Source organism: Delphinapterus leucas, chromosome 6, assembly GCF_059928025.1.
Source record: "Delphinapterus leucas isolate spDelLeu-1000000601 "Yukka" chromosome 6, BTC_Dleu_Yukka2, whole genome shotgun sequence".
Taxonomy (NCBI): domain Eukaryota; kingdom Metazoa; phylum Chordata; class Mammalia; order Artiodactyla; family Monodontidae; genus Delphinapterus; species Delphinapterus leucas.
Genome location: NC_143134.1, coordinates 81,201,614 through 81,228,206, shown reverse-complemented (window position 1 = coordinate 81,228,206; position 26,593 = coordinate 81,201,614). Strand labels below are relative to the sequence as shown.

General features: G+C 40.3%; 1 protein-coding gene across 1 annotated transcript in view; it reads right to left on the bottom strand.

Annotated features, from left to right (window-relative positions):
- Positions 1-26,593, bottom strand: part of PCSK5 (proprotein convertase subtilisin/kexin type 5) — a 316,119-nt gene that overhangs the window by 39,330 nt on the left and 250,196 nt on the right. The window contains exons 11-12 of the mRNA XM_022573484.3: positions 12,222-12,339; positions 10,106-10,294 (exon numbers count right to left, since the gene is read on the bottom strand). Coding sequence (XP_022429192.1) covers positions 10,106-10,294; positions 12,222-12,339 — 307 coding nt within the window. The remainder of the gene's footprint in view (positions 1-10,105; positions 10,295-12,221; positions 12,340-26,593) is intronic.

Here is a 26,593-nt window from a genome sequence, read left to right as displayed (position 1 = left end):
GCTTGTTTCACAAGTTTGTGGCTTGAAACTGGACTTGGCCAGGAAGAAATTGTTGGGTCATTATAAACACAATTGACTTACCTACTGGGTCCTTCATGTAAAACCCAGAAAGTGTGTGTTGGGTGAAAACGAGACACAGAGGTAGGGAAGGAGGAACCTTTTCAAATGGCACTTCCTGCCAGAGAGATGTCACTGAAGCGAATATTGTGACATAGAAATGGATGGAGGCAGAAAATTGGTCTAGAACCACTTCTTAGCCCAACAGTTCTCATTTCAGTTCTCATTCGTTGAGGCTATTGTACCATTTGAGGGCACTGAAGCAACAGCTTGTCACGTAATACCTTTCCAAGAGTGTCGAACTTAAAAGCAATTCCCAAACAGTTTAGACAGAACATTTGGCTCACGGCCTCATGTCCAAAAACTACAAAGGAGACTTGAGGCTGCCATCACATGAGGGGCAGTCTTGTTTCCACAACCTCAGCCAACTTTTAATTACTCATGGGTCAGTTATTTATTTGAGTGCTGGATTAGCAGACCCTATGTTTCTTCCCTTACACCCTTTCCTCTCCACCTTTGAAAATCATTCCATTGCTATCAATCATTTTAAAATCACATTTGGAACGAAAATTAAATATAAACTAGGTACCCAGAAGAACCATCCATAATCACCATTCAAATAAGTGTTTCAAAGCCCGAATGTAAACAGGCTTTGTCTATCTGGCTGAGTGGTTCCCAGCCCGGTCTCTTCACTTTATGTAGAGCTGGAATGCTCATTAGTTCCATGTGGACATAAAAGTTGAGGAGAGGAATTAAAATGCAGCCAAACACGATCACTGCATTTTGCTAAAAGAGTTGACGGGGAGAGAAACAGACACTGATTGTTATTGTTGTTTCAACTAGCTGGGCATTGACTTTTCTCATCCCCACCCTTTTATTTTTACTCTGATTCAGTACTTAAAACTATTCGCTATTTTTCGTATTGTACTGTTTAAAAACCCTGCATCCTCTGCATATAACAGAAGGTAATGTAGGTAGTAGACGAGATTTGTGTTGCAAAGAACATACTTGCTCAAACCAAGCGTCAAATCACTAGACAGCGCTAAAGAGATTCGAATTGTGTGGTCTTCGTTTATCAACTAAAAAGTCCAGTGCCCTGTCCGAACGTCTGTGCTGTGCCAACAGTGAAGAAAAGAGACACATGCCAACATTATTAGTGTGGATCAAATGTCAATAAAGCAGGGCCAGTGTGCTGAAAGCTGGAGTACATTAACTCCATGCCCGTGTCCACATCTCCTATTGCAGTGAAACCCTGTTCTGTCAACCTGACTTCATAATCATGTGCTCAATGAAATGATATATGCGTGCAGTGGCACAAATCATGTATCCAGTTATCAAAACGGTGCCCACAGCCCTACCCCTGTGAGCGGTTTTCAAATCAATTACTTTGGATGAAGATTGACAGGAAGGACTGCCATTAAATGTAGTACGTCCTTTGGAGCAATTAACTCAGGAAATAACTCATATAATTACTGTAAGCTTTCTTTCCCCCTTTCACTTAAAGAGTCTAGCTAATGTGTCAAGGCTACAACATGCTTCTCTGATGTTATGGCAACTAAATAACAAGACATTTTGTAAGTACTGACAGCTATGTGTTATCATGTAATTATTTCTCAAATTGTAAATGGATCTTAATTTCAGAATCATCCACGACTACCCAGACAGTATTTGTGTTCACTGCAGAATTAGACCTTAAACCAATATTTTGGAAGTTTTCTTTTTTCTTTTGGTTCTCTTTTTTGATTTTTAATATTTTTAGTGCTTCATCACAATTTAACATAAAGCTGATAGAATGCTTAAAGCACTCATTTGGCTTAGTTGTAACTGAGCTTCTGATTTTCTTGAGATGTTCGGCTTTTGTAAGTTTTAAATAATTTGCTTCTGAAACGGTACTTAAAACACACTATTAAGTTTTTCTCTCTCTTCTAATCTAAATTGCTTCTTTAAGAAAGGTTGAGAGAAAGGTACTGGTTCTAGAGGTTTGGAATACCTAAAAAGGTGAGTTTTCTAAAAAAACTTTCAACGTGCACATTATTACTAGCTTACCAGCCCCGAAATGCATTCCTTCTTGTGGGTACATGATGTAAGTGCTTAATCGTCTTGAAGATATATTCTTTAATAGTAGATGGCTTTTATCTAAATATCTGTTTTACATTATAAACTCCTTTGTAAATGACTTTCACAGCACCCAGCAGCATACTGCTCACAAGTTTTTTGATGACATGAAAATAAGAAGAATGTGTTTGAAAAAGCTGGGTGATCTTTTAAATCGGTGCTATTTAAAAGTCTGGTCTGTGGATGGGCAGCTTCAGCATCACCTGGGAGCTAAGTAGAAATGCGGATTCATGGGCCTCACCCAGACCTTTAGAATCAGCCTCTCTGGGAGAGACCTGGCCAGCTGTGTGTGATGGTCATTCACCAGGTGCTTTGAAAAGCACTGCATAAAGAAGGGTTAGCGCTTATAAGTGCTTACTGTGCTAGGAGCTTGCTGTATGTTATGTTATTCACTACTTGTAACAACCCTGTGAGGCAGATACTACTACGTCTGTTTTCTAGATGAAAGAATCACTTTTCCAAAGTCGAACGTAAAAATGGGTGAAATCAAGACAATCCCAGCTCTAAGCTCCAAAGGCTGTACCTTCTTTTGAATAAAGGAAGAGGGTTATTCTTATGGTGAGGCCTTACTGGAATGTAAAACTTCCACAGCAAAAGTGTAATTCTGCAAGTCACACATACATTTATACAGCAGGACACTTTACAAAATGTCACTAGTCTGTCATTGAACATTTGGGCAGGGACAAAAATATTCAAATAGAAACACCAGTTAAACACAGTTAATTACAGAACCCTATAGGTTGTGCAGATGAGAAAGTGTACCTTCTTTCTACTTAAGACCATAATTAGAAGCAGAGATACTCATCTGTAATCAAATTTAGAAAGGGAGGCAAAGTTTCAGCTTTCAGTCAGAGGCCAAAATTTGGAACAGAGAGCCAATACAGCTAAACTAAATCTAAAACTCAATGAATTGGGGAAAGGGGGTGTATTTAGGGGAAGAAAAAAAAAGCCAGGTTTTCATAATTCTAACAAATGCAGTTGAAGGAAGAATCTGACGGGATAAGCTTTTTGTTGGAAAATATGTAGGCAAGCAAAATTTGAACATGTGGTCGTATAAAGGCTTACATCTAGAGTTGCTCTTGTATCTGTTTTAAAGGGACCCAAGCCCACCTGATTGCCCCTACCCATGCCAGATCCCCACAGTCCCCCTAGAAGGAAAGCATTTGTGTCGATTATTCAGTTTGGTTTTTTGTTAGGCAGGGTGGACAGGCCAGAAGGAGGAGCGGAAGGGTGGGAAGACAGGAGGAAAAAAAGGGAAGAGAAGGCACTAACTGTCCATTCCAGGATGCCTCTGTTTACTCGGGGCTCCCACCCACTAAACCATCAACCTGGCCTGCCACGGGGGCGGGGGGGTGGGGGGGTTGCCTGCTGGGCTAATGGGGCATGCAGCTCGAGCTCAACTAGCTGAACGCTGCTGAGTGCCTTCCAGGGCTCAGCACCTGCAGATGCTCGGGTAGACCGTGCTTCCTGGAACAGCTGTTCTCCACGGGAGTTCCAGCCAGTGCCCGGCAGCCAGGACAGGGAAGCACTGAGGGGCTCCAGACGGCCCACACTGACAACGTCTTCAACGACCTCGCTGAAAACCAGTTCCCTAGGAATTGTCATGGTGAGGGCGTAAGCAATGTTGAAGACACTCCTTACTGAAATGTCTAGGAAAATGAGGACTTCTGGAAAGCTGACCATGACCCCTTTCTTTTGGGAATTTACTGTTATGGATAGCATTTTCTGGTCCCAAGACCAAGACACAGATTTTCTCAATACTGAAATGAAGGTAATAATGGAGGGGAGTTGCTGTCCTCTCAGCTTCCTTCCTAGTTTATTCTCCTTGTCTGTATGTCTAGTTTTTGCATCATTAAGGGGAGATGATGCCAAGTAAGCCTCGGATTCTGAGTCTGAGCTGAATCTCAGCATCCTTCCTTCTCACAGCAGCCAGTGCACAGGCCACTGTGAAGAGTTCTGCCTCATGGAGAAACAGGAGAGATCAAATGGGGACGACTCTTTGCCACCACAGCTCTACCTCTTCATCTCAAATGACCCCACTAGGAAAACTGTGTGTTTTAAACCTTTCAGAATTCCTATCTTTTAACTGCACAGTGTTCTTTGCTTTATGTGGTCCTCCTCAGAAATCTTGACTTCTTTCACAGAAAGGTAAGTGTCCAACAGGGGAACCATTTATTGCCCTCATTAATAATCTCTGACACACAAATAAAATACTTAGGAATAAAGTTGACCAAGGAGGTGAAAGATGTATATGCTGAGAACTATAAAACATTAATAAAGAAAATTAAAGATTCAAAGAAATGTAAAGATACCTCATGCTTTTGGATTGGAAGAATTAATATTGTTAAAATCGCCATGCTATCTAAAGCAATCTACAGATTTAATACACCTGTATTAAATACATCACTGATTTAGTACAGTGTCAAATTACCCATGACATTTTTCACAGAACTAGAATAATCCTAAGATTTATATGGAACCATAAAAGACCCAGAATTGCCAAAGCAATCCTGAGGAAAAAGAACAAAGCTGGAGGCACAACCCTCCCAGACTTCAGACAATACTACAAAGCTACAGTAATCAACACAGTGTGGTACAGGCACAAAAACAGACATATACATCAGTGGAACAGAACAGAGAGCCCAGAAATAAACCCACACACCTACAGTCAATTAATCTTCGACAAAAGAGGCAAGAATATATGCTGGGAAAAAGAATCTCTTCAGTAAGTGGTTTGGGAAAGGCGGACAGCTGCATGTAAATCAATGAAGTTACAACACACCCTCACACCATACACAAAAATAAACTCAAAATGGCTTAAAGACTTAAACATAAGACATGACACCATAAAACTCCTAGAAGAGCTCATAGGCAAAACATTCTCTAACATAAATCATAATACCAGTGTTTTCTTAGGTCAGTCTCCCAAGGCAATAGAAATAAAAACAAAAAAACCACAAATGGGACCTAATCAAACTTACAAGCTTTTGCATAGTAAAGGAAACCATAAACAAAATGAAAAGACAACATATGGAATGGGAGAAAATATTTGCAAATGATGTGACCGACAAGGGCTTAATTTCCAAAATATACAAACAGCTCATACAACTCAACAACAAATAATAAATAACCCAATCGAAAAATGGGCAGAAGACCTTTGGAGAAATACACATTTCTCCAAAGAAGACATACAGATGGCCAATAGGCACATGCAAAGATGCTCAACATAGCAAATTATTAGAGAAATTCAAATCAAAACTACAAGGAGGTACCACCTCACACCACTCAGAATAGCGATAATTAAAAAGTCTACAAGTAGCAAATGCTGGAGAGGGTGTGGAGAAAAGGGAACCCTGCTACACTGTTGGTGGGAATGTAAATTGGTGCAGCCACTATGGAAAACAGTAGGGGGCTTCCTCAAAAAACTAAAAACAGAGCTACCATATGATCTAGCAATCACACTCCTGGGCATATATCTGGACAATACTATAATTCGAAAAGATACATGCACCCCTATGTTCATAGCAGCACTATTCACAATAGCCAAGTCAAGGAAACAACCTAAATGTCCATCCACAGATGAATGGATCAAGAAGATGTGGTACATGTATACAACGGAATATTAGCCATAAAAAAGAACAAAATTGTGCCATTTGCAGCAACATGGATGCAACTAGAGAGTATCATACTAAGTGAAGTAAGTCAGAAAGAGAAAGACAAACACCATATGATATCACTTACATGTGGAATCTAAAATATGACACAGATGAACCTACCTATGAAACAGAAACAGACTCACAGACATAGAGAACAGACTTGTGGTTGCCAAGGGGGGAGGGGGGTGGGGGAGGGATGGATTAGGACTGAGAGTTTGGGGTTAGCAGATGCAAACTATTACACATAGAACTGATAAACAACGAGTTCTTACTGTAATAGCACAGGGAACTACATTCAATATCCTGTGATAAAACATAGTGGAAAAGAATATGAAAAAGAATATATGTATATGTATAAATGAATCACTTTGCTGCACAGCAGAAATTAACACAATGTTGTGAATCAACTATACTTCAATAAAAAAATAAATTAAAAAAAAATCTCTGCCATACAAATCCCTTCTAAACCCTGACCTCATCACCTTTTCCTTGAGGAAAGGTATTACTGCCCTGCAGGCCAACAGGAAGGCCACGAGGAGCAAAGCAGACCTTCCCTTCACAGCCTGCCCACCCCCTTGTCGATGCTTCTTGCCTTCAGTTCCCAATCCTAGGAATGTGCTTTGAAACAGGGCCAAGGTGAGAGGACATGAGGATTCCTTGCCATGAGGTAAGAGACTGGGAAGTTCTGAGTAGAGATTTCCTCTCATAAAATGAAAGCTTTGGAATATGCCAGAAGGAAAAAATGCCAAAGGAAACGGTCTTCCCTTAGCTGCCTCAGTAGGAGGGATGCTACTAGCGTCAAGTACAACAAGGACAGGGGAGCCAGGCGCTGGAAGGTGGACAGACGTGGCTTTGGGACCAGGTGTAGCTGTTTTACAATTAAAGGGTCAGATGCTGAAAGCAGTGTTTTTGGGGAGCTATGGACAAATGAATTCATAACATCCGTTTACATCTCTCAGTGCCTCCAGTCCCCTCCCTCCACTCAAATTTGTCTACCTTTTCTGGGGTGGCTACTTATTTTCAGCACTGAGATGGAAGACAGACAAAAGAAGAGCACTTTAAGAAATGCTCCAGACCAAGAAGATGCACTCTGAGTGCAGATCTTATTCCCAGGAGGTAATGATGGGAGAGGCTAAAGTAAACCGCCAAGATCGGTCACCGAGCATCTGAAATGCCTGTTTCTTTTCTCTGACACAAGTCATGTAGCACTTTGGCGATCAGCACTTTGCAAAGAGCAAAGCGGATGTCTGCTGTTGAAGAATGCATGCAAGACTGAAGCCAGCGACACTGTAATCCACCAAATGCCTGTGATGCAACCCACAGCTCCCCAGCTCACAAGTTTCCTCACTGATGTCATTTCCAGGGAAGCCAACAAGAAATACTGAAATATGCAGGAAGAGCCCAGAAAGGCTGAAGGGACTGAGTTTTCCAAGCAAACAGCAACTGTGGAGGGACTGTTTTTCTACAACGGAGGGGGCTCCAGGGAGAAGAGCTGCCCATGTGTGAAGCCAACCTTCGTACTTCACCAGGGATCACCTGGATACTTCAAGTTCAATGCAAATGCACAGCAGTAAAGAAAAAAAGAAAAACATCAAGAAAAAGGTCTTCCCTGGTTTTGGTAACAACAGCTGGTGTGACCTCCATTAATCATAGAATTGGACATCTGCAGGCCTTGCTCGCTGGAGAGAAGCCTCAGGCAGGTAGCGGCAATGACCTGGCGGCAGCTGAGACCCCTGCCTGTGGAGGGAGGAGGGCGTGCCCAGCGACTGAGATACCAAAGCATCCTTTAGTTCCTTGCACCTGCATACCCTTAACCTGGCAAACTGCGCTTCATAGAGTACGAAGCCCAGGTTTCCCTATGCCCTAACAGAAGACATTAGGTTTTAAAGACGAATACAAGAAGACTTCTGAACACAGAAATAAAATGCAGTGAAAGACTCTGGAATCTGTACTCCTAGTCACTGTCACCAAGAAGTGCTACTGCTCTCTGTTTTTCTCACTGTCCTACAGCAGATGAAGTTGGAGATTTTGAAAAGCAACTGGTAATTCCTCAGTCTGACTTTCAGCTCTGCAGGCTTGCACTGGCCTTGGCCTCTCAACTCGTCTGGCATGTTGTCATTGTCCTAACAGAGATCACTACTGCCGTGGACACCTGGCATATGGACAGGCGGCTGTGTCAACATAAGAGGTTGGCTTTCATTTGGACTGCATAGGCCTTTGACAATATAAGGTTTTTGCCCCTATTAAATGTTCCTCTTGGAGAGAAACATCAAATGAAAGAAACTTACAGGCTTTTGGCTGTGGCTTGTATTTTAGAACCATAATGGGAATGGGGTGTATCAGGCAATCTGACATTTCCCCATCTGGTCCCACTTGTTGACAAGTATCCCCCACCCATGCTCTCAACCACTTGAAAAGCCAGTGAAGCAAAAGAAAACTTGTGTTAGAACATTCTGGCCTTTCAGCAGGATCCTGGCAATACAATTACCTGCTGGAGAAATGTTTGGAGGAAGTACGGAGAAAGGAAGAGGCTACTAAGAAAAAGTAAGTGCCCTCTTGGCCAATAAAGACTAAAGGGCCAACCTTTAAAACAGTGGTTAGCAAACTACAGTCAGTCCTCAAACCAAATCCAGCCCTTAGGCTGTTTGTGTAAATAAAGTTGTTACTGGAACACAGCCATACACATTCATTTATATTGTTTACAGTGGCTTTTGCACTCTAATGGCAGAGTTGAGTAGTGGCAATAAACACATGGCCTGCAAAGCTCAAAACATTTACTAACTGAATCTTTGTAGAAAAAAATCTGCCAAAACCTGTTTTAAAACAAATAGAATTTCCTTTAACTTTGGAAAGTGCTCTGGCAAGAGCATTCAGTTAATCTGTAACAAATGCCAGCAGACACTTAAGGGCAGGGGAGGGCATCTCAGAGGCCTAAGGAATTAGTGTTCCGCACTTATTTTATAGGATAAAGAACAACAGGCGGCCCTCAATTTTTCTGCAGCATCCTTTTAATATTACCCAACACTTAAATGTTATACTGTTCCATGCCTACAGATCCTAGGCGGCTTTGCACTCTCTGTTTATGCGTGGGCAGTGAGAGCTATGACCATCCCATCATGATGTGTAAGTGGCGCTCCCCCCGGCCCCACCCAGTTTTTAGGGTAGTAAGAAATTAAAGAACAGCTGTATAGTTTTGAATTAATGTCTCTGGGGGTTTTTTTTTGATTTATACCCAGGAGTGGAATTGCTGGGTCATACGGTAGTTCTGTTTTTAGTTTTTTTGAGAAACCTACGTACTGTTTTCCACAGTGGCTGCACCAACTGACATTCCCACCAACAGTATACAAGGATTCCCTTTTCTCCACACCCTCGCCAACATCTGTTACTTGTGTTCTTTTTGATGGTGGCCATTTTGACAGGTGTGAGGAGATTTCTCATTGTGCTTTTGATTTGCATTTCCTCTGATGATTAGCAGTGTTGAGCATCTTTTCATGTACCTGTTGGCCATCTGCATTTCCTCTTTGGAAAAAAGTCTATTCAGTTCTTCTGCCTGAAAAATGTCTGTTCAGTTCTTCTGCCTATCATTTAATCAGGTTGTTATTTGAAAAGATATATGCACCCCCATGTTCAGAGCAGCACTATTCACAATAGCCAAGATATGGAAGCAACTTAAGTGTCCATCAACAGATGAATGGATAAAGAAGCTGTGGTACACGTACACACACACACACGTACACACACACACACACGTGTACACACACACACAATGGAATACTACTCAGCCATAAAAAAGAATGAAATTTTTGCCATTTGCAGCAACATGGTTGAACTTGGAGAGCATTACACTAAGTGAAATAAGTCAGAGAAAGACAAATACTGTATGATATAACTTACATGTGGAATCTAAAACTACAATAAACTAGTGAATATAACAAAAAAAGAAGCAGACTCACAGATTTAGAGAACAAACTAGTGTACGGGGTAGGAGAGGTAATATATGGGTTGGGGAGTGGGAGGTACAAATTATTGGGTATATGATAGGCTCACGGATTATCCGTACAACACAGGGACTACAGCCAATATTTTGTAATAACTGTAAACGGAAAGTAACCGTTAAAAATTGTATAGAAAATCGTGATCCTACAATATATGTACATGCACAATCCTCGACTTCTGAAAAAATAAAAAATAAAGCACAGCGGACTTTTTCGAGCTGAAAGAGTCGCTGGGCGTCATTGTGACCCCCGCACACGGGCGGTCAGGGGCCGCGTCTGTACCTGTTGGCCAAAAGCTGGGACCTGGTTCCTGAGGGCGAGGTCAGGTAGATGGCCAGGTCTCCCCTCCTGGGGTGGGTGATGGTGATGCGCACAACTACGTGTTCCAGGTAGCTGACGTGGTGGTTGGGATTGTCGGAGCAGCCCGATGCTTTGTAGACGGAGCGCACCGCACTGTTGGGCCGAACTGTCCTGCAACAGAGAGAAGGGGGTTTGAGCAGAGCACGAGGCAGAGCTCGGCTGCGTGAGCCTGCAGGCCTGGAAGGACCGCGTGATGCAATGCAAGCCGTGGTCGCTGGAGACTAAGGGACACAGTGTCATTACCCAAATGAGTAGGTCGTCTAAGGGAGTAACCCTAGTTAGGGTGGGAAAGGTGCAAGTGAGAGGAAAGGAGGAATGAAGGTTCTTTTATCTTCATGCAGGTAGTGGATATCAATCTTGTTCAGATAGATCGCTGGGCCCTGGTGCTAGAGTGTCTGATTCAGTAAGGCTGGGGTGGGTCACAAGGATATGCCTTTCCAACAAGTTCCCGGGCGACAGGGATGTTGCTGATCTGCGGAATCCACTTTGTGAACCACCAGTATAGGGTACTGTGGTACGGTGGAGGCTTGGGGATGACTATGACCTTGATTCAAATCCCTGGTCTACCATTTCCTTTCTCTATAAGCCAAGCGCACACTCTTCCACTTGCCTACAGGCTCCTGTCTTCTTCACTAGCTTCCTCCTGTGCCACTGCGCCCCTTGAACACTGGGTTCCAGCCACACTAGCACTGGTTCAAGTTCTGGGATAATTCAAGTTTACCTCAGCCACTTTGCATACACTACTCTACCTCTAGTGCTTTTTTGCTGCTGTTCCTATGGCTGACTCTTCTTTCATAGTCAAAGCTTAAATTTCACTCTCTAAGATGGTCACTGAACCATAGGAAAAACATGTTCCCCACCTTTTATTTACTACCCTTTTTATTTCCAGCATTCACTTATTGTCATTTGTAATGATCTACTTATTATATTATTTTGGTTTGACTCCCCCCGCTAGACTGTAAGCTCCACAAGGGCAGGAAGCATTTCTTATTCCTGTTTCTATCCCTAATTATCTAGCCCAGTGCTTGATAGCCAGTAAGTGCTTGATAGTAAGAAAAATGGTTGCTGAATTGGTAAATGAATTTGTGAATGAATAAACAATTATTCCATTTGATCCCATTTCCTCCTTTGTCAAAAGGGAATAATACCCAAGTTGTTATAAAGTTTTAAGAAGAAAACACATTGTTTCTAACACTTGGCTTGACCTGTAGTAAGAGCTCAATAAATACCGGTTAACTTTTTACTTCTTTTTTTTTTCTCTTATTCTTTGCCACAAATGGGTAGAATGGGAAAAAAAAAAAAAACTTAGTCCACTATTTCTGCTTCCTAACAAGTTCCTCAAGAATGATAATGGCTCTAGTTTTATTACAAACCAAAGTTCTTACGTATTTTTCCGAGCTAACTCTCTAAAAAGAAAGCTGAAAGCAAATTACTAATAAAATCACGAAAATAAATCCTATTCTCCGGATTCAGCGCCTAGGAGAGACTTCACTATCACTTGATGAATCCAATCAGCACAGCCTCCAAGTTTGTGAAACAGGGGACGAGGCCCTGGAATCTGAGTAAACTGCAATGTCTTTTACTGTGCATCCTGCATCAGTCTTCAGATTTACTGTGCATCCTGCATCAATCTTCAGAGAACTACATGGTATGCAGTTAAGTTTCCAGAACATAAGGTTTAGTTTGGGGAGTATACCAACTTATGGGGAATATTTCTACCACAAAATATGGGGAATACTTCTACCATCGATTAGAAATATTGACAGAGTAGAAACTTGAAGAATGCCCATCTGTAAGGGTCCCCCCCCTCCCCACCCCCTTGTAAGATACGTTTTTCTTTTAAGGATCCTTGGGTTATACTAATGTGTATTTAATGGCTTAGGGTCTTAGACATTCTATTAGAATTTTATAATTACATTAGAAGAATACTACACAAGTTTCTAGTTTCCATGTGCAACACAGGGCTGTCTCAAGATATCTGCACTGGCCTAATCTCTTTTAGGGCACTGTCATGCTGTCTGCTTGCAGCAAACATTACTTGATTTGTCGGTCTGTGCTCTCCACACACACGTGCTGCTGGGGAACAGTGGTCCACTTTTCCGCCTCCATCACCATGGCTTCCGCATCCATCAGTCCAAATCCGTAGAGATGGCTCACTACAGAAGGCAAGAAGTTGGTCAGCTTTACCGTAGTTAGCAGCAACCTAGGCCATATGTGTTGAGTTATACTTTCACACAGTAGAAAACCCAGACACAACCCTACGGGAGCCAAGCTTTCTTTCTAGCAATGATTAAAAAAACAAATAAAACAAGTAAACAATCATAAGAAAATAAGATGAATGCATATTATTCATTGAATATGTTCTATAACTAGTAACATGATTACCATTTATGAATGGTTACTACATGGCAGGCACTAGTCCATATTTTTACGTTTAATCCTCCCAACAGTCTTAAGATGTTAGTGCTATTATTATTATCATTCATGGATGAGAAAACTGAGGAAAGAGAGAAAGTAGGCTAAGATTGACCAGCAATTCAGTGGTTGAGCCAAATTCTAACCCACATAGATTTACTCCCAGGCCTCACTGTTAACCACTTGTATTCAAGTGATAACATCACCAATTTTGTAAGATAAAATAATTAGTAGGTTTAAAGAGAAGTGTATACAACTTCAAAAATACAAATTTTCTGACCTATCTAGTATTTTGGTTGAAAATCCTGGAAGACATAAATTATTCTCTTTCCTCTGGCATATGAAAAATTTATTAAACTTCATGCATGAAATATTTGGAGGCCTCTAGACTTTTATGCCAGCTTCTTAACCTCGAATGTTATAAACTTTTAGCTCTCAAATGAGAAATACCTATTGATCTAAAGCTAAATTTGACATAACTGTCTCAGAAGTTTCAATTACATATAGGAATATTTTAATGATGATACAGTGAGATCTACATTTGCAGCTCTTTCTAAAAATACTTTAAAATCCCAGTTGAATGCTTAAAATCTCCACCTTGCATTAAACTCTCTCATATCTTTATATTTAACACAGAGTCCTACTTCGACCAGATTTATTGCCTAAAACATTTCCTTATGACATGAATTACTTTATGCAAAAATGTCTAGAGATGCCCATGCTTATGGATTATTTAAATACTTCAGCTTGAAATTCAAGATATTCTATGATACAGTCCCGTTCTGCTTTCAAAACAACCTCCTCACCAAACCTTTTGCGTTAGCAAGGTCAGTCACTCCTCTGCAGTCCCAGTCATATCTTGCTCTTTCTGCCTCACTGCCTTTGCTCATGCTGAGCCCTCGGCCTGCAGTTCCCTCACTCATCCTCTCTGCAGAGTCAAACTCTACTCTTCTAAGTTCCTGAAGGCCTAGCTAGTCTATCTTCTCCTTCTTGAAATAGTCTCTGACCAATAAAAGTCAATAGACATTTACTGAATTTCAACCATCTGTGATGAGTGAATTTTCTCCTTTCTAGACCTATAACTTTAATTAATTTGTCAATCCATCTGCCCTTCTGCCCATCTAGCCAGCCATCCATTCATCCATCTGTCCATGCATCCATCTATTTATCCATGCATCCATCCACCTATCCAACATTTCTTGAGTGCCTTCTATATGTGCCAGGCACTGGATTAGGCACTGCACTTTTTACCTGTGTCATCTATTGAATTGCTAATTAACTCTCTGTCAGCATGTCTTTTTACCCCCAAATCTATTAGAAACTGCTTGACGGTAGGAACTAGGACTTATATGTCTTTATGCGTTTCATGGAAGTGAGCAGAACTTTACACACATGGGAGGAAATTACAGCATATAAAAAGGAAAATTGTGCTCGGATTCAGAAATACTGCTCCATTTCTGCTATTGGCTGATCATATAACTTTTGGCAAACAAGATAAAATATCTAACCCACAATTTCCTTGTTTGGGGATATTATTATCTATCCCATCACCATTACTAAACTGATTATTATTATATATCCTACATGAGAAAATCTGTGTAAAGAACTATACAAATGGAAGGGCTCATTATTATATCAGATGCTCAGCCAGACAGGACATACTGAATAAAACAGAATAAAAGTACTTTGCTATGGCAAGGATATATTTAGGATTTTTATACATGTACTTTTGTAACTTTTATTATAAGTCATTTTTTTCTTGATTAAAAAGTAATGTATGTTCATTGTAAAAACTTGTAAATAACATCCAGAAAAGAATAAAATAGAACTCATCACAAATCGGTAAATGCTACTAAAAATTCTATTTAGTTTTATTTATATAGTATTATGTGAGGTAAGCTTGCCGCCTTAATTAAAAAAGATACAGAGTAACCCACATCATAGAGGAGAAATGTCAAATTTGGGCTTAAGGAAATGAAACTGTGGTGATCTTTTGTTAAAGTTCATATAAATCCTATGTTGTCACTTATCACTTAACCATAGTCTATATCATTTCATCATGAATACTCTAAGGTATTTTCTTTCCCTGGAGGAACTGAAATTATTGCCGAAGACACAATACTAGGCCGACTCTGCATGGTGCACAAATATCCCCAGACTAGCGTCAAGCGGTTTTAAACCCGTACAATTTATCATTGAGTCTCAGTTTAGGGAAATGAGATAAGAGATTTGATTGATATGAGGGGAGTAGCGAAGAGGGTAAGTGGGGGCCTGGGGAGGGTAAGGGCTTTGAATAGTCTACAGAGTGGGTGCCTGGGCCCCAGCTCAGCTGTGCACGCTGCTGTTCCCTACCTCCCCACACCCCACCCCCAATAACTGTCAACCTTTAGGACATAAATTAACACACAGAGTCATCAAATACAACAAACACTTCATGACTGTTAAACAACCACTCGAGTTAAGTAGAAAAGCACCTTGAGTCTTTATGAAGGCCGTAAATTTGTTTCGGTTTCCGATTCAGTTCCTACCCTCCAGAGACAAGGTCTGTTCACGCAACACTCAAAGGAGGTGCTCAGAACAGAGGCTGAGTAGCTGCAGTAAAACTACAGACTGGCAGGTCAACAGAAAAAAAAGTGTATATTAATAAAATATTAATAAATGAGGGAATCAGAAGAGATCATCGAAGTCCATTGAATCAGTAACGGAGATTTTCAGTATTTTAAATTATTTTAAGATACCTGAAATTGTGTATCTGCCCACAATCATGATACACAGTCTAAAAAAAAAATGAAATAAATTTATTTCTTCTTTTTTTGGGTGGGTGAGGGCGGTGCTGACAATATATTAACTCTGTGTATTCTGACTGGCAGTTACTTGTTTGGTTTTTGGCAAATACTAATGAGAAGATAATTATACAATGAATGTGTTGGGCAGATAAACTCCTGCAAAACATGGTGTCAACAGGGAAATAAGCCATTAAATGGTATGGGAGTACTAGTCATTTTTCTGAGATATAACTGACATGTAATAATTTTTTATATAATATAAAGTTTCACATTCTAAAATTGGCTGTAAATTCAGAAACGCTGTTTTGTTTGAGTCAGCCATTTGAGTCAAGTCTTGCCCATCACACTGTTACCACTGTTACCATGCCCCATGGAGTATGATTTCTTACAGTGGCTGCAGAACAGCTAGCTTAGAGATGAGGTTCCATATGTATTTGTGAAGTGAATGAATGTAACTGATTAGAGAAATTTTCTTTAATTCACCAAGTGACATAAAGTGTTTTTAGGAGAATTGTAAGGGGGAATTAGGAGCTCTGTTCTTTTTGTGACTGACTACTCTAAAGTCATCATTAATACTCAAAATGTATTCAAGTATAGAGCCAATATTCCTATTTTTAAAATTTATGATTACCTGTATAGCAAATACACCATGCAAACAACTGGTTGTGATATGGCCATTCCATAACTAAAATAGTTTTATCTATGCACGTTTCTCATGCCAAGATCAGAGCAAATCCTGAGCCTGAAAGTAACTTCGTGATGATCAAGTGGGACCTCTCTGTGCAAGCACTGTGCCCAATACAAAATTCTTTGAATTCAATATTTAGAAAGACATGGAGGGAACAAAGCATGTATATAGATTAACTAAAGATCTCGAAGCACAGTTAAGAAATGTATTTCAGAAAGTACATTTATCTCTTGGTAGAATGATGCTGAACAAGCTTAATAAAGGGAATCTGAAAAACTTGCTTAGCATTATATTTGTTCCATTAGGCTGCATGACTGTTTCTGCAGATAAGTTCCGAAAAGTGGAACTGCCTGGCGCCGGAAGTTTAACTAGTTTTTATGCCAAGTAATCCAAAAGCTTCCCTGCTTGGACTAGTCAGATGGCCGAGAGAAGGCAGGAAAATAGATAATGTTCTCCGGCAGGTATATTTCCATCTTCTGATGAGAGCAGAAGTGCCAAGAGGAGCTGATCATTAAATACACAAGTAAACAATTGCAAAGTTCAAAAGCACATACACTTAATTTAGACCACAGTGCTAGCTATGAGACCTAAAAAAGTCAGTTCTAAAGAAAAGTTAGAAAGCTCAGTAGGAAAAGAAAAATTAGAGGTTTCGGGCACAGGAAGCTATAACCAGGGAAACTTGGTGTACTTCTATCTCTCTTAGCGGACATCCTTGCTGATGACAGCTATTTTAAATCGTTTTTAGAAAAATACCATACTGAATACATATTTCATAACTCTAAAATGGCTATTAGTAAAGCACTCGCTATATACTAAAGTAATGGATTGGAAAAAGTTGTGTGATTTTTTTTTTTTAAGTTTCTGAGGTTCCTGAAGTAAGGCTTTCTGCTCCCAGCTGTCAGATGTACAGACAATGCTATGTAGCATCCAGTGTAAAGTAGGGCAAACAACAACAAGAACCATCCAAGTTGCCTATGAGAGATTAAACATGTTGCCTGTGACTGAAAAAAATACAACTAAGTGACAGCTATCCATTCCTGAGCATTTAATATAAAAGTACAGACAATTTCTTACATTGGGGAAATCGTTTCTTATGACTAACACAACTAAATGCCTAGGTTTACCCAGAGGTGTCCTGGTTTTAGCACTGCAATCCTGTGTCCCCGGGAAAGCCTTCATTCAGGGACAAACCAGGAGAGTGGCTACCCCACGTGGAACCAAGGGAGTAAGGTGATGCTCTTATGGGGTGGCACAGAGCTCTCACATCTTTTAATGTCAATAATCCAGTAACTAGGAGACGTATGGGCATCCTGAACTGGTATTTGTTGAGATGCACGTGATCATCAAAATATAAAACATGGTTGATAAATTAGGTTTAATTATTCAATTCTTAGAAAGGGTCAATTTCAATACACTTCACCAATATAAGCTAAGAATTTATACCATTAATTATGATATCACTCATGGGGTTTGGAGCACCTACTATGTATTCAACACAATGAGGCTCCAAAGGAAACAGAAACTGCTATGTGTTCTCAGGCCAGCAGGAGGTGAGACAAGAATAACTCTATGATTTCACTAAGAAACAATTAAAAGCGATAACTGTGTAGTCACTGTGTAAGTGTAAAAAGACTTCAAAAGAGTAAGAAATCAGTAAAAAAGACAATGGATGTAAAGCAACTACTAGAGCCTGCTCTACACAAAGTACTCAATAAATGTTAGCTGAAATTTGGAGTCAGGTAAGATGACCCAAGAAGGGAAGGTGATATTTGGACTGGGCTTTGGTGTCTACATCAGATTCAGTGAGGTGGAGATGCACGGAGGACAACCAGGTGCCAGGATGGAACCTCCCAGTTAAATAATCATCAGGTCTGTGTGTGGTTCTTTGGCGCAGTGAGGAAACCAGCAGCCCTGGCGTGTGGGGTGAGTGGTCAGCAGGGGATGGGCATTAGCAGTCTACTTGGTAGGAAATAAGGGGAAGAGAGTGGACTGCGGGAGAATTGGATGCCAACCGTGACAGTGGGGAGTCTTCTGCCATCAGTCAGGCTGTTGCTATTCTATTGATACCTAAGGGTAAACCACCAGACTGAGAGGTCGTTATGCAAAATGCAAATTCCTGTCTTGAGGGGGGCTGCCTGATCTGCAGGGTGGGGTTGAAACTCCGACTGAGATCTGAGAGCTCCTGCAGCTGTCAGAGTCCTTGCACCTTTGGGTTCTTTGATCCTCAATGTGCTGAACCACCTGTTCTGAAATAACTGCTCCCACCAGGGACCGTGTGCCTCCTGCACCTACTAATCAAGCCAGACCAAATGAGCAGAATAAGCAGAGGGTGTGCAACGCACCCCATTGCACATGCATAATGTAAGTGCTTCAGTACTGCTTCTTTTAAAGTGGAAATAAACAGCTAAATACGAAAACATAAAATGTAAGATTTATAAACATGAAGAAACGGAAAGTAATACTCTTCCGTCTCCTATGTCAGCACTTCTACACTTAAACATCTCGATAGATGAAAGCCAGGATGCTTGCAGAATTAGCCTTTTCTTCTCTTTCCTTACTCAGACATCTATCTCTTCATTACATACCCTTTAAATTTCAGTGTGAAAGGCACATAAGCTTCTTAGAGAATCAGAACTCTAGTTGCAGTGCCTTCTTCTGCCTCTTCCTACAAAATGCAGAGTCCCTGGGGGCAGGAAAACCCTGCAGCCAGCACCTGCCTTATTGCCTTACTTTGCATGGTTTGTTTCCAGTTTTCCTCTGCTTTTCCTAAACTCACAGGCTCTACTAACAACTCCAGCCGGATCCAAAGATGCCAGCCCATCACCAGCACTACCGAGGACTTGCATGTGGAAAGTTTCCAGACACTGATACTTGGCTGTCTGCGGGGTCTGCACTTGAAAGCGCCCCTCAGGGTGTGTTTGGTTAGCAGCTACAGGTAGTCAGACAGGCTCATCATTACAGAGACGAAGTAAAAAGAGTTTAGGAAACCAATGCTGAGTTCTTCTCCTCCATGTACTTCATTATACTTCATTATACTTCATTATACATGATTTATACGTACACAATTTATTATATATGCATATATAAAGTACATATTTATTCTAATCTTTTAAAATTTACAGAGTTAAGGAGATATGCCTGCCTTCCCTTAAGGGCATTTAAGAAAAGATAAACATGTCACATTCTTTTCTCCTTTTCTCTGGCCATTCTTTTGTTTGCTTCCAACCTGGTGGTCATAATAGGCAAGTAATTTGCTTAAGGTAATTGACTAGTACTTCTTGAATGGAGGTAGGAAAACTATTTTGCCACCTTGGGGAAACTTAGCCATGTATTCCTGGGCATACAAGCATAGATACTGTGCTTGCTTTTAGGAAACTAAGATTGTTTGGACAGAGATGAGAACAAAATAAAAAATGTGCTACAACGGCCTTTGGGTAAAAGCTAATTGAAGATTAGACTGACCATATAGCTCCCCAGCCTAGATCTTCTTGGTACATAACTTGGATAAACAATTACCAGACTGGGATCTTAATGAGCCAGCAGTCATAAATTCTTATTTGTGAATTATTCATATTATTTTAGATAACTCTTCATTTAATTTTCGTTTACTTTTGCTTTTTTCCTTAAATTCTCATAAAAGAATGGCACAGAAAATCTGCTTGATATTTATTTCAAGTGAGTGTATTTTCATACTCTGTAGTTAACAGAGGTTGCAAAGATATGGTTATTTCATCTAACTACACCAAACATCCATGGCTCACCTGATATGAAGCCATTACCCACTGCTGATATGATGGTTGGCAAACTACAGAGTGACACATAGAAGAAATTATTCCTTGCAGCTGGGAATGTCATCTTCTGATTGGGAAGAAAGCTAACACTTATCTTTCTAAGTTTCAAGCATTATATAAGGCTTCTCATGAACACTCCTTTTCATTTACATAAAACTCAAATAAGGGACAATAATAAGGAAATTTCTGTAAAATCTCAGAAAAATAGGCCACTAATGAAGGCTGCATATTCTCTTAGAAGAAGAAATACTTGAGATGGTTCTTATATCCTAGACTAAGATTTGGATTCATGGAGGTATAATTCATGGGGAAAGGAATGAGATATATGGAATGGTGGCTTCCTCAAGAAACCTGTGTGGGCCTGGAATCCCATGGATGGATTTAATCTGGAGGTAATGGAGGAGCCAACATTCAAGGAAATGACATCATTTAATTAATATTTTAGAAAGACTGATCTGGCATTGGTGTATGGGATATGAAATGGCAGACGGACTGAGGCGAGGAACTAGTTCCTTCAATGGTGCAGGCATGGAAGACCATAGAGAAGGTTATGGAAGGGGTGAAATGAAATAAGAGATCAGATAAGAAAAGGAGCAATGAAATTTCACCTCTCGCACTATGTAGGATACATACTGAGTCAGAGTAAACGGGGTGATCTAGAGAAGGATACGCCCTGATGACAGAGGTAACTTTGCGGGAGAAGTTGTTTTGCAAAAGACAATTGACAGTTCCGTTTGGCAGTTCTGAGTTTTAAATGACACAGGTGAGCCTTGGGCAGAGATGCTAGGTGGGTAATGGATGAAGTCAATGCTGAAGATGGTAGAACTGAAAATCCTTAGTCAGGAGGTGGTGCTTGTCATTTAAAGGAAGGTGGGGATGTGAAGGTGGAATTAAGAGAATGTAAGAGGGAGGGAAGGAGGAAGGGAGGGAGGAGATGGGGAGAGAGGAGGGGAGAAGGGGAGAGAGCCAGAGCGCTCTAAACAACAGACCTTAAGGAATGGCCCAGGTGAAAGGAAGGGAGAGAAAGGACTCAGGAGAGTGTCAGTGAAGAATGGGGCGGGCTTCCTTGGTGGCGCAGTGGTTGGGAGTCCGCCTGCCGATGTAGGGGACACAGGTTCATGCCCCCGTCCGGGAGGATCACACATGCCGCGGAGTGGCTGGGCCCGTGAGCCGTGGCCGCTGGGCCTGCACGTCCGGAGCCTATGCTCCGCTAAGGGAGAGGCCACAACAGTGAGAGGCCCGTGTACTACCAAAAAAAAAAAAAAAAAAAAATAATGTGTCTATATCTTTGCATCACAAAAGGCAAGGAAAGACAGATCTGGACTGGGTAGATCAAAAGCATGAAATCCTAGAGAAAAACAAGGAGGCTTCTGGTTTGGCAAGCAGAAAATGGTTGAAAATCTCAAAGAGTAATTGCACTTCAAAGGTGGAAGTGGAAACTAGATTGAAGAAAATTACAGAGGGATTAAACAGTAGGGAAACGGAAGCAGCTAAATAAGACTACTTGTTGGGAATTTTTAGTTGTGTAAGGAAGGACAGAACTAAGGCAGGAGGATAATGGAAAAGTTTTTTTCCCCCCTCCAAAAGGGGGGTTACAAAGTTCGAAAACACAAGGTATGGTCCAATTGACAGAAAGGCAAATGCATGAAGCTGGGAGCAAATGGCTAAGAGACTGACAAGAGACGAGATTTTTTAAGAGCACCTTTCACACATGGGATTCCTTATCCAAACTACAGAAAAAAAAAATCATTTGAGAGACAAGTTTTTCATTTCTTCTAAGGATGGTATTTCAATTAGCAACATTCAAATTTCACTGGAAGAGAAGTTAATTCATCGCATACAGTGGATAACCTGGGTCGGTGGTTCCCAAACCTGCATGTGCATCACCCAAAGGACCTGTTAGGGCACACATTGTGTAGCCCCACTGATTAGGTTTTGAGGTAAGGCCCAGAATTGGCATTTCTAACAAGTTCCCAGGTGATGCCAATATTGTTGGTCCAGGGACACCACTTTGAGAACCACAAGCCCAGTTGATAAAGCCTGGTTAATTAGCCTAGTATCTCCAACATAGGGCCTGAGTTTCTGTAGGCATGATTCACAAATACCTGTCCCTCATGCCAGAAGTGCAAGAAGTAAGTTGCTTATGCAGAAGATCATGCCAATATCTTTTCATGAGGGCTACCAAAGACATTTTTGCTTCTCTTAAAAAAATATTTCAAGAAGATAAAGTTCTCCCAATTAATCTATAAATGCACATCCCTCATTTTTCAAGCACAGGTTGTTGGTCTAGGTATTTCCTTCTTTGGATACACATAACTTAAAGAGTTAAATTCTATGCATTGTTAGGATAGAATCAGTGTTTGATTGAGATACAAAATCATGCTCAATTACAATGTTGAAAAAAGTAAATGCACTGAGATGTGTATTTCCTAATCTTACCGCATCTACAATTGAAGTGCATTTATCAAGCATGCTTCCCAAAATAAGATGCCTAGAAGAAATTTTGTATGGGAGGTAAAAATATTTTACATATGCATTTTTTTACATATTAGCTAATGAAATCTGTAGAACAATGCTAGCAAGATAGTATTATTCACATTTTACAGCTGAAAAAACTATCTCATGAATATTTAAAAAAACCCCAACAACTCTAAAGTCACTGGGACTTGAGCCCAAGTGTTCAAAATCTTGATGTATTATATATGCACTCAGTGATTACCACTGTCTGTAAGACACACAGTACTTCTTTCAACTACGGTACTCGAATCAATCATAAATCCTTGGAATAACAAGGTAGCAAAGGTGCAGGGGGAACATTTTGGGAATTTATCTACATATCACAAATGAACACTGGAACATTTTTATCCTCTCTTCCTTTTGCAAATCAGCTGCATTAAAAACTGCTCTCTTCTTCAAAACTCATTAAAATATCATGTGCAGAGAAAGAAATATGTGGAGTTTGGAAGGAAAGTTAACATCTGGCCCATAACCCTTTCCCCTATTCTTGCTAAGTAATGACCTTCTTCAGTCATTTCTATCAGGGGTTTTCCCTGAGTGAGAAGATATTGTTAATATGGTAAGGATACTTTATTTTATATGCATGCTGAGGCCATTGTTTTATTACAGCTAACCAGTCATGCACAGATGGAGGAACGGCATTGAGTGGCAAAGAGCAGCTTCCCATTTGTTAACATCCAGCAGTGACCACAATACCCTCCTTTTGGGCTCTTTCAAAGATGACTCTGGAAACTTCAGGGTGTACCGTGTCTTCTGGTAGAACACCATAAAATGAAGCCTGTTGAAACTATTACTGGGATGTGTGATAGAAATTTAATTGCTTTGAAATGCCTAAGGCTAGCAAGATGTCAACATGTGTAAAGAGCTTGAATTGAGATTCTAAGAAAAAAAAAGTCTGGATCTATTTATGTCACAGAAGATGTATCCAGATGGATTCTGCAAAGTGATCGCCTGGTGTGTATAACTACCTTCGTAGACACGGTGGCCTTAGGAAGTTACGCATAGAACTAGGGTGGGATTAATTTTCAGGATTTCTTTTTGAATCTTTGGGTCTGGTTTTTATTGTAGACACTGGTATGAATATAAAGATCTCTCTGGATAGATAGAAAGGATGGGCTAAGCCATCTTTACGAAAATTTAAAAAGATGTAATAAGGCTCCTTTATCTCTTGTTCATTTGGGTTATCTTATTGATCCTGAACCAGTTTTCACAGCTGGAACAGGGCCCATTTGGCATGGTCACAGCTTAGAGCCCCCTGTCCCTGATGGAGGACAGGGAATTAGTGCTGCAGTCTGTGCTCAGAATGCTGATGCCACAGTCCAAACTGATAGGCATGTACTGATTTCAATGACAGAGTTCCCCCTATGCACCTCGATCACATTTCCCCCTTTCACATTTAAAGCTCTGTTCCTCGGTAGAAAAGATGGTCTGTTGGGAGCACCTTCACAAGCCAGCTTGATGATAATCATGGAAACATCACATAAAGTCCTTTTCACCACTGCCTTATGCCTGTGTTCATGTATCCTGCATATATCAATGTTTATAAGGACTCATCACCCCGAATAAGAATCTTCTCTTATTGGTTCCACATGAAATAATTATACATTTGAACTAACGAAGCTTCAATCATTTTTGGTCACAAAATAAGGCAGAATGTAGAAAGAATATGAAGAGAGAAACAGATTTGTGCTTTACACACTCACTCAAAATTCTAAGATTTTGCGTCAAACTGTGTCTAGAGAGTTGGTGATAAAGATAGTGATGAAAAAGATATTGGAAAACTCTATTTGAGTGCAGTAACTTTGCTAATGAAGGTTCTGTGAATGTCAAGGTTGAAGCAATAGATGAAGGTTAAAATGACCAAAACCATCTCTGGAGAGATGCCTTTCAAAAGATACCCGTGCCTTTGACAATTGTGGGAGAAATTACAACAGAATTCTACGCAACAGGGCTGCCTATGTGAGAATTATGTGTATTAGAGACAGCTGCCTCTTTCTTTAGGTGGACATCATCCCACTCTGGGGCACTTGGCTTGGTGAATAAATCACAGGCCAGATTTCAGTCTCCACTCAATCCTCTTGTTTGATTCCCTTGTGCAGTTAATAACCTGTGCGATGAACTGTGGCAGCACTAGCATACGACCATAGACATTTCTCGCATTTTCAGGTATCTCCTCTGATTCTTTAGTCATATATGGCCGGAATTTAGTGCGAGTTTTAGGATTCTAAGATGCACAATATTGAACTCTGGAACAAAGCTGGACATGTATCTTTTACCTTGGCTGTAAAGGCACTTCTGAAGGCAAAACAAATAAAGAAAAGCAAAAAATTTCCAGACCAAACCATCCCACACAGTATATTAAGAAAGCATAGACGCTACAGCCTCTGGCAGGTTCAAAAAAGTCATAAAGCTTCCTAGGACTATAGATGATTCTAAGTTTGCTTCACAGCCAAGAAAAAGAATATTAACATAAAACTTAAGAAAGGGGAAAAGGCATTTGTAAACTGTAAATGCCTCTGTCACTCTACTTGCAAGAGTCTCACGGCGACTCAAGAAGCTAACCAGAATTATGTCACTCGCTTTCTTTAAGTCTCTGAAAATTGACATGGCAAATACAAAGACCACAACTGTACGTGAAAATAATTCAAATATTGGAAGTTAAGTGGCTTTCTGGAGGTCATGGTGAACAATTATAGCAACAAAAAGACTTGGGTCAAAGGAAATTTGTGAAGTCTTCTCAAAGCACAGTTTCTGGCCTGACACTTTTCAAGAAGCGATCTCATCACCACACCCTTTGTCCTGGATTTATTAAAGACCCATTTCAAAAAGCATTTCTTTGTCTTCTTTTTTTAAAAAAAGAATTTAGCAAAGATGATTATATACACCAGCGCTATAACTCTCCTCATTTAGAAGGCGACCAAGAGATGATAAAAAATTTCAGTGAATGTCACAGCCCTTGAGGTCAGGAATATACAATTGCATGCTAAGATGATAGAAAATGATCACTGCAAGAGCATTTTCATCCATTTTAGCAAGTCAGTTTCTTCTGTGCGTGTCATTTTCTAGCACATATCATAGGACCCATGGATTTATACCATCAGCTTAAAAAAGAAAACTCTAACATCAAAGCAACTGGAATCGACTTGCTTGATAGTCATTACTATTATCCAACTCACTTTCTCAAATCAATGCAGTAGCCGCAACATGTTTTTCAGATCAAATAAGAACTCTTAACTCTAGGAATCAGGTAGCGTTACTCTCAGGTTCTTCTGAATTACTTCCCTCATCACATCATACCCGTCCTTTTTGCACACTGGGCCCTCTGTCTTCTCCCTTACCCTGACCATTCCTTTCACCACAGCGGTCTCATCCAGTTTTAATCCCCAATCCTCCAAGAGATGCAAAGAAAAAATAATACACCTGTTTAAACTAACTACTCTAAAAACTATTTCAGACAAGTTTTGGTTCCCAGGGGTAGCTCTAAGGTTCTCAACCACCTTCCACCCTCTCATTATATTTATCTATGCTTCTCATTTATGTTCTGTACATGACATTAACAAATCATTCATGATCAGCAGATTATGCTTTTTTCAAAACATTCCAGCCCATCTGGTGTTTCTTGAAATCCAAGTAGTCTTCTAGAAAAGCAGAGAAATAACAAATAAGGAAGTTAACCCTTTATCCAGAATCATCAACTAAAATCACTGGCAAATGGAAATAAGAACCCAAATTAGATAAAGTAAACTACAGAGAGGGGGACAGAAGTGTTACAAAGAAATACGTGAATATAAAGGAGTGTCATATTTGCAAGGGAGAGTGGAGCTCATTTCTTTCCTAAGCTACACACAGCATTTTAATGGCCACAAATCTATGCATATATATATATATATATATGTGCTTCATTTTTATCATACAAAAATTCTAACAGAATATTAACTGTTTATTAATTCAACATTAAATGTTGTATGAGAATGATGCATAACATGTAGATGATCGTGTTCCCTGAGTGTCTGCTATGAAGGAAGAACTGTGCTCAATTCTGTATATGATACTGTTTTCCTCATTCTTCCCTTTGCCACACACTCCAGCTAGGATGGATGGCCTCCTAGCTTTTCCTTGATTGAGTCTCTGTATCTGCTGTATGCCTGGCCTGAAATGCGCTATATCTGGCTAGCCATTTGGACCATTCCCTTACTCCTCAAAGCCTCTGTTT